Consider the following 12,614-nt stretch of genomic DNA (forward strand, 5'->3'; position numbering starts at 1 on the left):
CACATTTTTGACACTAGCCACTGAGAACGTACCTGGACGTTGACACTAGCCAATGAGAGCGGCCCGTGAGCTTACCTGGACGTTGATGAGGGAGGTGAAGTGAAGTTCATGCCCCGCCCACTGACCCAGGAAGAACTCGTACCCTTCCTGCTGAGGCAACGCGTACAGGAACTACACAGGAAGACATATATGGTCATAAGGAACTAGACAGGAAGACATATATGGTCATAAGGAACTACACAGGAAGACATAGGTTCTCGCAAGTATAGCAATGTGGACGCGTGCGTGCGTGCGTGCGTGCGTGCGTGTGTGTCTCTCTTACCATTGGACAGGATCTGGTTCTGTTGAACATGACTTCAAATCTCTGGGTCTGTATGGAGGGAAACACAATTTAAGGTTTGCTAAAGGGCGCAAGATCTGCCATTTTTCATCCACGGAAGTATATAAGACTTAACCCTATACTATATACACTTTGTTGAACAGGGTCTCCCAGGGGTCTATAGTATACCTTTTTATAGCATCGAAACGCATCGCGTTGTGAGCTTGTAGAGGTTGTCTACAAATCTACAAGCTCACAGCGCATCGTGAGCTTGTAGATCGACTATTGAACTGGAGTTCTGCATCACAATCCTGTTCATGTCCACCATGTCAACCTGACGTCACTCTAATGACTCAACTAATGACATGTTCATTGTTGGGTTGTCACTGGAATAAAACCATCACCAGCACTCAGTCCTTTTAGGTTATTGTATGGTACCAAAAATAATAAATAAACTAGAAGAACTTTAAATGAGTGCTGGCGATGGTTTTGTTATACTGGAACTCTTTGTGAACCGTGCACACAGTAAGACACTACTGATTGTGTCTCACATTCATTTTTGATTGATTGAATATTTTATTAGGCAAAACATGTAAAACAGCACATTTACATTTAAAAATACTTTGTCTAAAAGGTCAGTTCAAAAAAGTCCTTGCGGTCTTGTTTCCATTGAGGTCCTTGGTATTCAATTCATAGTCATATATAGTGGCACCAACAGTTCAAATATCAACACAAATAAACAGAAATGCGGTTGTCACTGGATCATGTATGAACCATGCTGATGTGATATCATTCATTATGATTAATATTATCATTAGTACTGAAACATTCTGGATCATGTATGAACCATACTGATGTGATATCACATACCGTACATTGTATGATGATTATTATGATTAGTAAATGGTAAAATCATACATTTATATAGCGCTTTAAAAGCGCTTTACATATTACATTCACACACACGGCAGAGGAAACCATGAAAGGCTCCAACCTGCCCCACCCCCCGGGAGCAATTAGGGGTTCAATGTCTTGCTCAAGGACACTTCAACACTAACTCTGGGGGAGTCCCCTCAGCCCGGGATCGAACTGGGAACCTTGCGGTTTCCAGTTCACTCTAACCGGCCACTCTACCCCTGAGCCACTGCCGCCTGAAGCAGTACTGAAACATTCCAAGTGTAAAACTCACCGGTATGACGGCACTGATTGTGTTCTTAGTTGAATAATACTTCATCCACAGCTAAAAGAGACAACAGACAAAACAAAATATTATATATTTTTGTATTAATTAGTATGTCATATTCATATTAACTCATTCACTGCCACTAACGTAATAAACGTAATTATTCCCGTTTACCAATCCTACCACTGACGTAAAAAACATATTTTTATTTTTTTTTCCAATTTGACCCAAAGACCAACGAGATATGATTTTTTGAAGATCTAGACTCCCATCCACTTCCTTATTAACTTAAAACTTAAACTTCTGTATCTCGGCTCCAGAGTACTTTTTTTTTTCAATGAAAAATATCTGGCAGTGGGCAAACGTGGCCAGCAATAATTCTGGCAGTGAATGAGTTAAACATCATTGTGAATACTGTATGTCATTGAGCTTATCATGGTGATTCCATCAAAAAACTGATGTTTGGTATAATAACAGATACTGTACAACACCTCCAGAATGATCAATCTGAAAACATACTTTTAAGTTAAGGGTTTTCTTGTGGTTTTGTCTTTTTTAATTGTCAGTTATATTCTTTTATTAGCTGTTAAATGTGTTAATCCTTGTTTTAATTAGATTTTACCCATTGGTTTTATTATCATGCTTCTCCTTTACCTTGTTCTGTAAAGCACTTGTAACCTGGTTTAGAAAGCTCTATACAAATACATTAATTGTCAGTGTGGCCACTAGAGGGCAATGTGACTACACACATAACTGTCAGTTCACTTTCTACACAAAGTGAGCAATGTGTCTCCACATCACATCACATGGCCACACGCTGTGGGCTTGTAGATCGGATATTTCCACTATTTTTTGAAAACATTTGAAAGTATAAAATAGGGCTTTAGTGATTAAATCTAGGAAAATACACTTATGTATGAATATTAGGCTGTATTCACACTGTAGGCAGAGCCTCCCCGTGTTCAGGCAGAGTAGTTCCGGAGAAGCGGACTGAGTGGCCCTGTCTTTCCCCGTAGGACTGACCGTGGGTAGCTACCTGGGATGTACGTTGGGGCTTGATCAACCCTGGCTGGGTCACCTGGGCGAGGGTGTAGGTTGCGAGACCCGAAACACCCCATGACCCCAGGCTACAACACTGATGATACGTCCCAGGTGCATCCATGTGATGTATTCTTTATAGTTAGTGACTTATTTATAGTGGCTCATAGGAATTAGACTACGTGACAACCAGGAATAGTTTGGTGACCACCGGAGAGACGGGTGACAGCCGGAATGTAGACGGCATACCGGGAGCAGTATGGGTTAGCGCCCCAGGCTGTGTCTTCCGTGAGGAAGAAGCCCAACAAACCCACGGTGAGCCCTTTAGGAGGGCCATTCCAGCAAACCGCAAGTGGAGCTAATACCATTAGATGGCCCAATCTAGTGGTATCGACCCAAGGAACCATCACGCCAGAAGGAAATGTTTGGATCGGGGCGGTGCACCTGATCTGGCGCAGCGCTCAGGTCCTGGACCTGGTGAGACGAAGGAGGAGCCCGGCCAGGAGACAACCCACAGAGCCTAGTCCCTCCACGTGCCAGAGCCTCCCCCGAGTTCAGGCAGAGTAGTTCCGGAGAAGCGGACTGAGTGGCCCTGTCTTTCCCTATAGGACTGACCGTGGGTAGCTACCTGGGATGTAAGTTGGGGCTTGATCAACCCTGGCTGGGTCACCTGGGCGAGGGTGTATGTTGTTGCGAGACCCGAAACACCCTATGACCCCAGGCTACAACACTGATGATACGTCCCAGGTGCATCCATGTGATGTATTATTTATGGGTAGGCAAATCCCAATTTAAATGTGATCTATAGGACTGAGTGTCCACACTGTTATTAAATGTGATCTCTAGGACACTGTGTACACTTATTAAATGTGCTCTTTAAGACCTACTGTCCACACTGTTATTAAATGTGATCTTTACAAGTGATTAGACCCGATGTGTGTATTCAGTCACCGAAAACAGTAGAAAATGGCCCACCCATCTGACCACTGAACATTTTCAGGGCATGTTTAACCCATTCAATCCAGGGAACGCATCTCTGTCACTTTCGATTTCTTTGGGCTATTCAAATATAGCAGATCTACAAGCTCATAGCGCGGCACCGAGTGCACATTTGTAACTCAAATCTTTGCTTCTGGATGTCCCTGGAACTAAATATTTTACAAACGTTCACTTAAAAAATATATATATATTCCAAGATGTGCACACATTTTCATGATTTTTCTAAAATAGCAGATCTACAAGCTCATAGCACGGCACTCGGTGCCACGCTATGGTGACATACATCTTATATCCATTATATAATATGGATGTAAGATATGGATATAATATGATCAGACTGACCTCAGAGATCTGGTCTCTGGGCTTGTTGTGAATGATAGAATATGAATATAATATATCAGGATATTGTATAATATTAGATACAGTAATAAGTGTCATGTCAGCATAGGAATATAATGTAAGGATAATATGGTATAATATAATATAAAACTGACCTCAGAAATCTGATCTCTGATCTTATTGTGAATGCTATAATAAAGTTACAGTACACAGTAATATGTATATAACATGGACATATCATATATTCAGACTGACCTCAGAGATCTGGTCTGCTGTCATGTTGTGAATCATTTCCAGGTTCAGGATGGATCCCAGCGTCTAAACAGGAAACAATTCATCACATGGAGGCCATTTTGCTCTGACATCACACACACTGTGTAAGGTTGCAACACTTATTGCAACTGTCAATCATCATCATATCCTCTGGATTTCATGATTTGTTGAATTCACCATTCATTCATTCATTCATGTTTTACCTTGTCTTTAGTAAAGCCTGTAGACTGTAGGTCTCTCTTCTCCAACTATAAAAAGAAAAAAAAAGAATACATGTACATCTTATTCACATGAACATTTGTAACTCAAATCTTTGCTTCTGGGGGTCCCTGGAGATTTTTTTTACAAATGTTTGCTTCAAAAAATATATATTGAAAGATTGCAGATCTACAAGCTATGAGCTTGTATATCTGCTATTTTTGAATAGCCAAAGAAATCTAAAATTCCCAGATTTTAATGGGTTAATGCATAAGGACTCTATTGTTTCCCAAGTAAAAATGATTGAACAAAAACACTTTTAAATGGATATGCTGTCTGGTCAGGTAGTAATACTGTGTATGCTACAGAAGTGGAGCTATTTTGTGCTTCCATGGAGTATGATCACAGACCCCTGGTTGTGGATGGAGGGTCTCCATGGAGTACTGAACTAACTATTAAAGTTGTTATTGCTGTAGAGTTGCCTGTCTGAGTGTCTGTCTGTCTGTCTCTCAACCCAACAGGTGGAGGCAGATGGTCGCCCCTCCACACAGAACCAGGTTCTGTTCCAGTTTCTTCCTGCTAAACATTTTCCCCCACCAAGCGTTTGCTCATGGGGGAATGTTGGGTCTCTGTAGAGCAGGGGTTCTCAAACGTTGTTATGCCACAACCCCATCTAATGTTTTTTTTTAACAACACCACACTTCATTTATAGAGCAATTTCAAAGTGGAAATAAAGAAAATCTTAAAATAAAATCATGGTTGGCCTTATATATGAATATTAGAACATGAAGTTAAAGCAGTGATTACTGCTGATCTATCTTAAATCAATGAATCATATTTTTGCGCCGCCGAAAAAGACTCGGTCACGACCCCACTCCTCACGTTGTGAGCTATAGTTATCTTGCCGCAGATTACCGTCTGGTCTGGAGAATGGGGTTTGATTCCAGCTCGGAGCACTAAAGCGCTAAAATATCGATTCAAGCAACTGGAGTGTTTCCGTTCACACATTAGTAAACTGAAGTGAGGCATAAGAACCACCAGAGTTTCTTAATCCAGCTCTCAAATTCATCTTATGATTAAACGACCGTGTGTTTTCTCGTGGCCGGACAGCTGTAGAGTAGACTGGTGCTGGTCACGTTGTCTGTCTGTGAGCAGCAGGACCTCCCTGGGCCCACAAGGTAATGTCTCCACTCGCGGTCTGTATTGAGCGCAGCCAGTTTGTTGACTAAAATGCCAATTCCAGTACTAATTTTCTTTACTGGCACATACAACTGATAAAATGTACAGGGGCCCCTCCAGCACCAAACAACTGGACGCTTACGGGTCCATTTGGTTCCATTTGTACCCTCTCGGGAGTCAAGAGTAAAATGAACACCAACCAAATTTCCCTATAATGCGTTTTACCCTCTCGGAGTAACAAAAACACCCCAAACAGCTGTTTTAAGAGCCACCCGAACATAATTCCTGCTAAATACAGTCACTAGGATTTAGTACATAGTTTATGAGCAGTAAAATCAGTTATTGAATGCCTCTGCAAGGGCGTGTGTGTGTGTGTGTGTGTGTGTGTGTGTGCTGTTGGAGTCTATATTTTACAGTCTATGGTTGGAGTTGGATGAATCAAGGAGTCAAGTGGCCTTGACAATAAAACAGTTTGAATACACTTGGGGTGTAAACTTGGAAGATTATTTTCTAACCTTCATGATTTTACAGAATTATAGGTACCAACCCGCCCCGCAAGCCATAGATTTATATATGGGTTCGCGGGGCGGGTTGAGGCGGGTTGGGTTCCGTGGCGGGGCGGGTCATGAAAAAACCCGACCCGCACATCACTACCCCTCCGCTTTGTGTATTAGAACATTTAAAAAACAGTTGTCAAAGCGCATCCCCCACGGCACCTTCCCGCGACCCCACTTTGGGACGTGACCCATAACTTGAGAACCGTTGCCTGTAGAGTATTGTGTAGCTCTGCTCTACATGTACAACGTCTTGAGATAACTTGTTTATAACTTTTTATTTGGCACTATATAAAAGACATTGATTTCAATAGATGGTGTACTGTCTTGCTGACATGTAGCATAAGATCTAGTTATGATGACAATATGACAGTTGAATTAACATTAATGTTAAATCAGTTTTTGTACAGTGTTGTAGCATCCTGCCCCCTGACAGACAGACAGACAGCACAGACAGACAGGTTAACAGACACAGACAGACAGACAGACAGACGGACAGACAGGCAGTATACCTCCTGTTCCATCAGTCTGACAAACTCTGGGTGTTCAAGCGGTTCCTTCTTCACTTCATGGCGTTTCTCCAGTCGTGCCTTGAACTCCTGGGGTTTGGCACTAAACAGTAATATAGGTGGAATTAGAGATTTCCAGCAGGTGGTGATTATAATTATGTTAAATGCTTCTCTATTACATTTCTCAGTAGAGAATAGTGGCATATTTTCATGTTTATTCATATCCAAGGATTCATCCTGACAGGATGGTGCACACAGTTGAGAAACGACATCTACTGGACAGTTGGAACATTGCAGGGACTGAAGGTCTAAATGTTTAACCGAACATAACGTCTAATTATCTATTTAATCAAACACTCTGTAAACATTTACACACAGACAGTACTGAATCATAATAAAACTAGTTTAGTGCATTTGAAAAGCGCTGTGCTGTCACTGTGTGGTTCAGCCATGTTATTATAACCATGTTAGCATGTTAGCATGTTAGCCTCGTACCTCCTTAGCCTGTGGATCTTGTCCTGGTATTTGCTGTAATAAGGATTGTCCTCCAGAGTCTCTGGACGCAGCTTGTGGACGCAGAAGGTTCTGTAGTGAGTCTGAACCAGACCCGGGATGAGAGGAGAAGCGATGCCTGATCTTCTGACCGCTAACATCCCCCGATACCAGCAGGACATCTGCACCACGGCCGCCGCCATCTTGTCTTCACTACTCATCAATGGACCGACTAGGAACGTGTTCACAGTTTATTCATTCCGGGGAGGAGGACAACAGGCACACATGTGTAACTCTACCCGTGTTACCTCAAATATGATCTATAATCATATTAATAATGCTAATAATAATAGTAATAATACAAATAATAATACTACTGGTACTACTACTACTACTAATAATAATAATAATAATTAGAATAAGAATAATGATCATGATCATGATCATGATAATAATAATAGTAATAGTAATAAGAATAACAATAACAATAACAATAAGAATACTAATACTCAGTGGTAGAAAAAGTACTCAAATTCTAAGTACTCAAGTAAAAGTACCAATACTGCAATATAGAAATACTTTGTTACAAGTAAAAGTCCAGAATAAAAAATGTACTTGAGTAAAAGTACAAAAGTATTGGCATCAAAATGTACTTAAAGTACCAAAAATAAAAGTACTAAAATGTTTGAAAATAGCCAATCTACAAGCTCACAACGCTTCGCAAAGCGTTGTGAGCTTGTAGATCTGCTATGTTTGTGTAGCAGGTCAACATATTCAAGGCTGCGATTTTGCGTGGATTGTTTGTTAATTGCTGCCAAAGACGAGTCGCTTCTGACCTTGGCTAACAAGTCCTCACACATGGATGAGGCGTTATAGTGACTCACCTCTATCCATGTGATGTACTTCAATAACTTCAATAGCTGCGCCTTAACCTGTGTGTGTCGTTAATTAATTAGAGAGATGACCCAAGACGATGATGAGGATTGATTGATTGATTGAAGTACTTTATTTAGAAAGACATGGGAAAAGTACATGAAAGTACTGTTAACAATACAAGGTCCTCTAAACTGGATCGCCCATAAAAGCACAACGGCTTGTTTCAAATGAGATCCCCACGCACTCAAATCATGATGACATTTAAGAAAACAGACAGATATACTACTATGCAGAACAACATACAATCAGCTTACAAGTTACTGGTATGAAAAACAAAAAAAAAAGTACATTAAACAGTTCGAGGGGGGGGGTAGGTTAATACTTTAACAGGGGCCAGTTGAATTATAGCCTCCCGAAGGTTTTAAAAGTGAGTAGGGTTTTACACTCCTTTACTCCTTTTGGTAGGGCATTCCACATTTTTGTTGCATAGCAACAACATTTTTGATGATGAGGCACCGTAGCATTTTAATTAACCCTTTAAGACCGGGAACGCATCTGTGTGATTTTAGATTTCTTGGCTATTCAAAAATAGCAGATATACAAGCTCATAGCGCGGCACCGAGTGCCACCTAGTATAAAATAGAACATTCATTTATAAAAAAGAATAAGAAAAAACAAGAGATGAAACAAGCAGATACAAGGTTTCAGTCCAACAGTGTGGAGTATTATGATTCAGTGTACTCTAACATGACAGTGACAAGTCCTAAATCCTAAAGGTAAATTATTCTGTGTATCAACAGTTGATGTGTGGTTGGTTGACTTGACCAGCGGTCCAGTGGTGTGACTGGTTCAGAGGTGCTCTTGCTTTTCGTGTCTGGACCTCAACAAATTGAGACCGGGATAGAAGTCAAGTCACCTTTATTTGTATGGCACATTTAAAAAACAACTGAAGCTGACCCAAAGTGCTTTCCATCCAAAATAACATCACATAGACCTCCTAAAATAAAGCATAGTTAAAATAAACATACACAGCAATACAGTCTAAAAACAAGAGCTAAAGCCTCACTATGTAACTTTTTTTTATGAATAAAATGTAATTTTGTCCAATCGTTATGGTAGAGTATGTTAATACAATAACTCATACAATTGGGGTGGTTGTATTTTTTCTCTCTGCTCTTCTATTGAGACATGTATATCGTGTCAAAGGTCATGTCTCACCTAGACACAGGACCTGACACAAAGTTTTTACCTAATGTTCAAGATTCAATTTATCCCCCGAGCAAGCAGGCTGGCTCTATTAGCTCAATAGTAAAAATGCCAGCACTTGCACAGGAAACCGGGTTCAAATCCGGGGTAGAAGAGGAAAGTTACATAGTACTGCTTTTAATTACATTCAGTGGTCAAAACAGACAATGAGTTATTTGCCTTCAGACTGAGCTAAAGCCAATAGAAAAGAAGGTGAATCTAAAATGTTCAATGGTGGAGCTGGACTTTATGTGTAATGGGAGATTGTTCCAGAAGCTTATGGATGGTACAGACACAAACGTGACTTTTGTATGTTTTCTAACTTGTTGTTAAATACAACTGTCATTGATTGTTCACACAAAAGCCTCTGTCCTTCTATTGCCTAATACATTAACCTATGTGGGGATATTTGGTTACAACAAACAGAGGAAGATATGAGCTTGTAGATCTGCTATTTTTGAAAAATGGTGTAACTCTTTGAATATATTAATATATATTTTTAAAGCAAACGTTTTTAACTCAAAACTTTGCTTCTGGGGACAAAGTATTTTGAGAATGTGTCTCAGGTCTTAATGGGTTAGTGAGTTCCATAGGGAGGAACTGCTGGGAGTGAGTTCCATAGGGAGGAACATGACTGTGATTCCATGCGTAGGTGTGTTGTATCATGGCGTCTGAATGGAAACTTGAGAGTCGAAACTGACACGTAGATGACGAGTGATTAGATAATGAAGGCCATGGCAGGACTTCAAGGAATGCAGTGTCACAACCAGTTTGATCATGTGTCCTGATTTACAGTCAGCAGCCTGTCAATGTGTTTTTATTGTTGATCTGTCATAATTCTTTCTCGGTTTTAAAGTACAAGACAGCCCAGTTATACCACTTAAAGCAGACAGCGACAACAACCCTTCTAGACGGAAGGAGATACAGAAAAGACTAGGAAATAACATTTGTTATGTTCATTCACATGGGACTGACACGTCACTGTTTGGAGAGACGGCACTTTGAGGTGTGTGTGTCATTAACTGCTGTCTATTGTTTTTTTCTAGTACCAACAAGAGAGCTGCAGGGCTTGGCTACTAGCTAGTATGTGTGCAAAGCACCCAGGCATTCACAGTCACACTGCTTGATCTGATATATCAGGCACGCAGTCTCGAGTCGCAGGCATGCACGTGCACGCCAGTGTGTGTTGCTCAAAAAAGGTGACCATCACAAAGGTGACAAATGAAATGTCACTGCACGTGTCTGCTCGATGCTTGAGAGCTCAGTCTCAGTCAGTGGGTGGTGGGAGGGGCTGTGTCAGCATGCTCTTTCACTGCTCTTTCACTACAAACGCACGCATGCATGCACACGCACGCACACACGCACGCACGCACGCACGCACGCACACACGCACGCACACACACACACACACACACACACACACACACACACGATACCACCAGTAAGACTCCCTAATCGGGAGATAAGCGACCGTAGGTCACATGTATACAGAAGAGGGCTGTAACGGCGATTGGTTCCTAGTTGTGTGGGCAATGGATAGGTGTGCAGGCAAGAGCTGTTGGTGTGTGTGTGTGTGGTGTGGGAGAGAGAGTGTGTTTATAGGGGAAAGGAGGGATTGTTTGTGGGGGGCAAGCCCCCGAGTTACGGCATTTTATGTGAGCTGCAGTGGCAGGGGGTCCTCCACTGGGGGCGCCACCACTTTTGCATCCGTTCTGGAGCACCAGGAGTGGGTGGTCCCCGGGAATGCCCCGTGAGCAGCCCCGTTGGGGTGGTCATTTTGTAATTTGTCCACATGTGCTCATTTTTTACACTTGGGGGTCCCCGAGGCAGCTGGGGGTCCCTGGAGCTCCGGGGGTCCTTGGAGGGTGTAGTTTGGCAGGTAAGGAGTGTGTGTGCAAAATGTGGCATGGATCGGGGCAATGGGTGCGGAGATATGAGCAGGGCAAAAGTGTGACGTGTGTGACGGAGTGACGGAGTGACGGACGGACACCTGGAGCAGCTTTCTGTAGTAAGTGCGACCTACGGTCGCAATGATTGACATGCAAAAAGGAGGCCTTATCATACAGCGTTTATGTAATGTTAATATCTGCTCAAAGAGTGCTCACCTTTGTATAACATCAGGTTCAAGTTGATGAGGCTGTGTCTACGCTTTTACCACAAGAATTATCCTCTAATAATAGCTCATTTATGTGAAACAATTAGTTTTTAAATTGATGTCACACTACTGTTCTGTTTACTATTTTCCAGTTATGATGACTGACTGTAGCCTGGTAAACCCCCCCTTACGGAAATCTCATTTGCATTTGATTTCAGGAATTGGGTCTGGCCTGAAAGCTTATCTGGGCGTTTCTGCATCGTCCACAAAATGGACTTAGCCGTAGCTAGACTATATCACTGCGTGGATATGAGTCTGGTGCTTCCATGAGGACGTTTTGTTTCCCAAGGGGCGGGATCAAAACAATAGCCCTCGACGCAATTGGTTAGGCCTACAACCAACTACCAATTACAGTCGCCCATATTCGAATACTGGGCCCTGATTGGTGCCCCACATCTTCTGGGAGAGGAAATGGATTCTCTATGGAGCGGTGCCAGACCCAAATCGCAGAGTGCATTTTTTTTTTGCACTCGCAGATTCGTCTGGTCCCATGCTAAAATGGACTAGCCATTCAGCGTCCTGAAATGGAACGGCGGCCATTGAAACTTTTGAAACTTTGTCCGCTGTTTTATTCTCTGTTTTAAAACTTCAAAACGCTCTCAAATCTTTTTTTGTGGCACGGAATTTACTTTCAAGATATTTTTCGGATAGCATTTAGTTGTTTAACTTCATCTATGTGGTCAATTAATCATGACAATAATTATTTTTTAATTCAGAGAACCGGCAGGGGCAGGCAGTGACACGCATGTATCCGAATAAAGCAACCTATTTTCGGCATGGCCCTTTCAAAAGTCCCCTTGCGTCACGTTGCTCTGGTGGTGGTGGAACGAACTGCTGATTGGCTGAAGCGGAACGAACTGCTGATTGGCTGAAGGGGTTGTCAGTCAACGGTACTAATCCCGGCCACAGCCAAAAAGCCACACAGGCCCTCATGCCAGACTCACCACTGAAATCAAATACAAATGACATTTCCGGAGGGAGGGGTTTACCAGGCTAGACTGACTGTCAATGTAGATAATAAAAAAACTTTGTATAACATTTATTCTAGTATGTAGAATGCATGTGTAAATGTAATGTAAATGTAAAGCAATGTTTGACAAAGGGTTCTAACATGAGTCAGTCCATGCAATAATAAAAGATCAATTCCAATACGGAAATCTTAAAGTCTAATTTATGCTCTGTCTCTACAAACTCACAACACATTGCATCTATGACGGGTTGTGAGCTTATAGATCTGCTATTTTCGATGTGTGAC

At 41.8% G+C, this 12,614-nt stretch overlaps 2 protein-coding genes across 2 annotated transcripts in view; one reads left to right on the forward strand and one right to left on the reverse strand.

The window, feature by feature from the left end:
• LOC311051251 (ATP synthase mitochondrial F1 complex assembly factor 1-like) overlaps nt 1-7,286 on the reverse strand; it is a gene marked incomplete at its 5' end in the record, with an annotated part of 33,829 nt that extends 26,543 nt beyond the window's left edge. Inside the window, 7 exons of the mRNA XM_084065735.1 lie at nt 76-171; nt 323-370; nt 1,509-1,559; nt 4,134-4,196; nt 4,355-4,399; nt 6,595-6,694; nt 7,087-7,286. Coding sequence (XP_083921861.1) covers nt 76-171; nt 323-370; nt 1,509-1,559; nt 4,134-4,196; nt 4,355-4,399; nt 6,595-6,694; nt 7,087-7,286 — 603 coding nt within the window. The remainder of the gene's footprint in view (nt 1-75; nt 172-322; nt 371-1,508; nt 1,560-4,133; nt 4,197-4,354; nt 4,400-6,594; nt 6,695-7,086) is intronic.
• Nucleotides 1-12,614, forward strand: part of LOC311051243 (NACHT, LRR and PYD domains-containing protein 3-like) — a 380,092-nt gene that overhangs the window by 327,498 nt on the left and 39,980 nt on the right. The window lies entirely within an intron of this gene.

Source organism: Gymnoscopelus microlampas (genome assembly GCF_963454915.1).
Source record: "Gymnoscopelus microlampas genome assembly, chromosome: 9".
NCBI classification, from domain to species: Eukaryota; Metazoa; Chordata; class Actinopteri; order Myctophiformes; family Myctophidae; genus Gymnoscopelus; species Gymnoscopelus microlampas.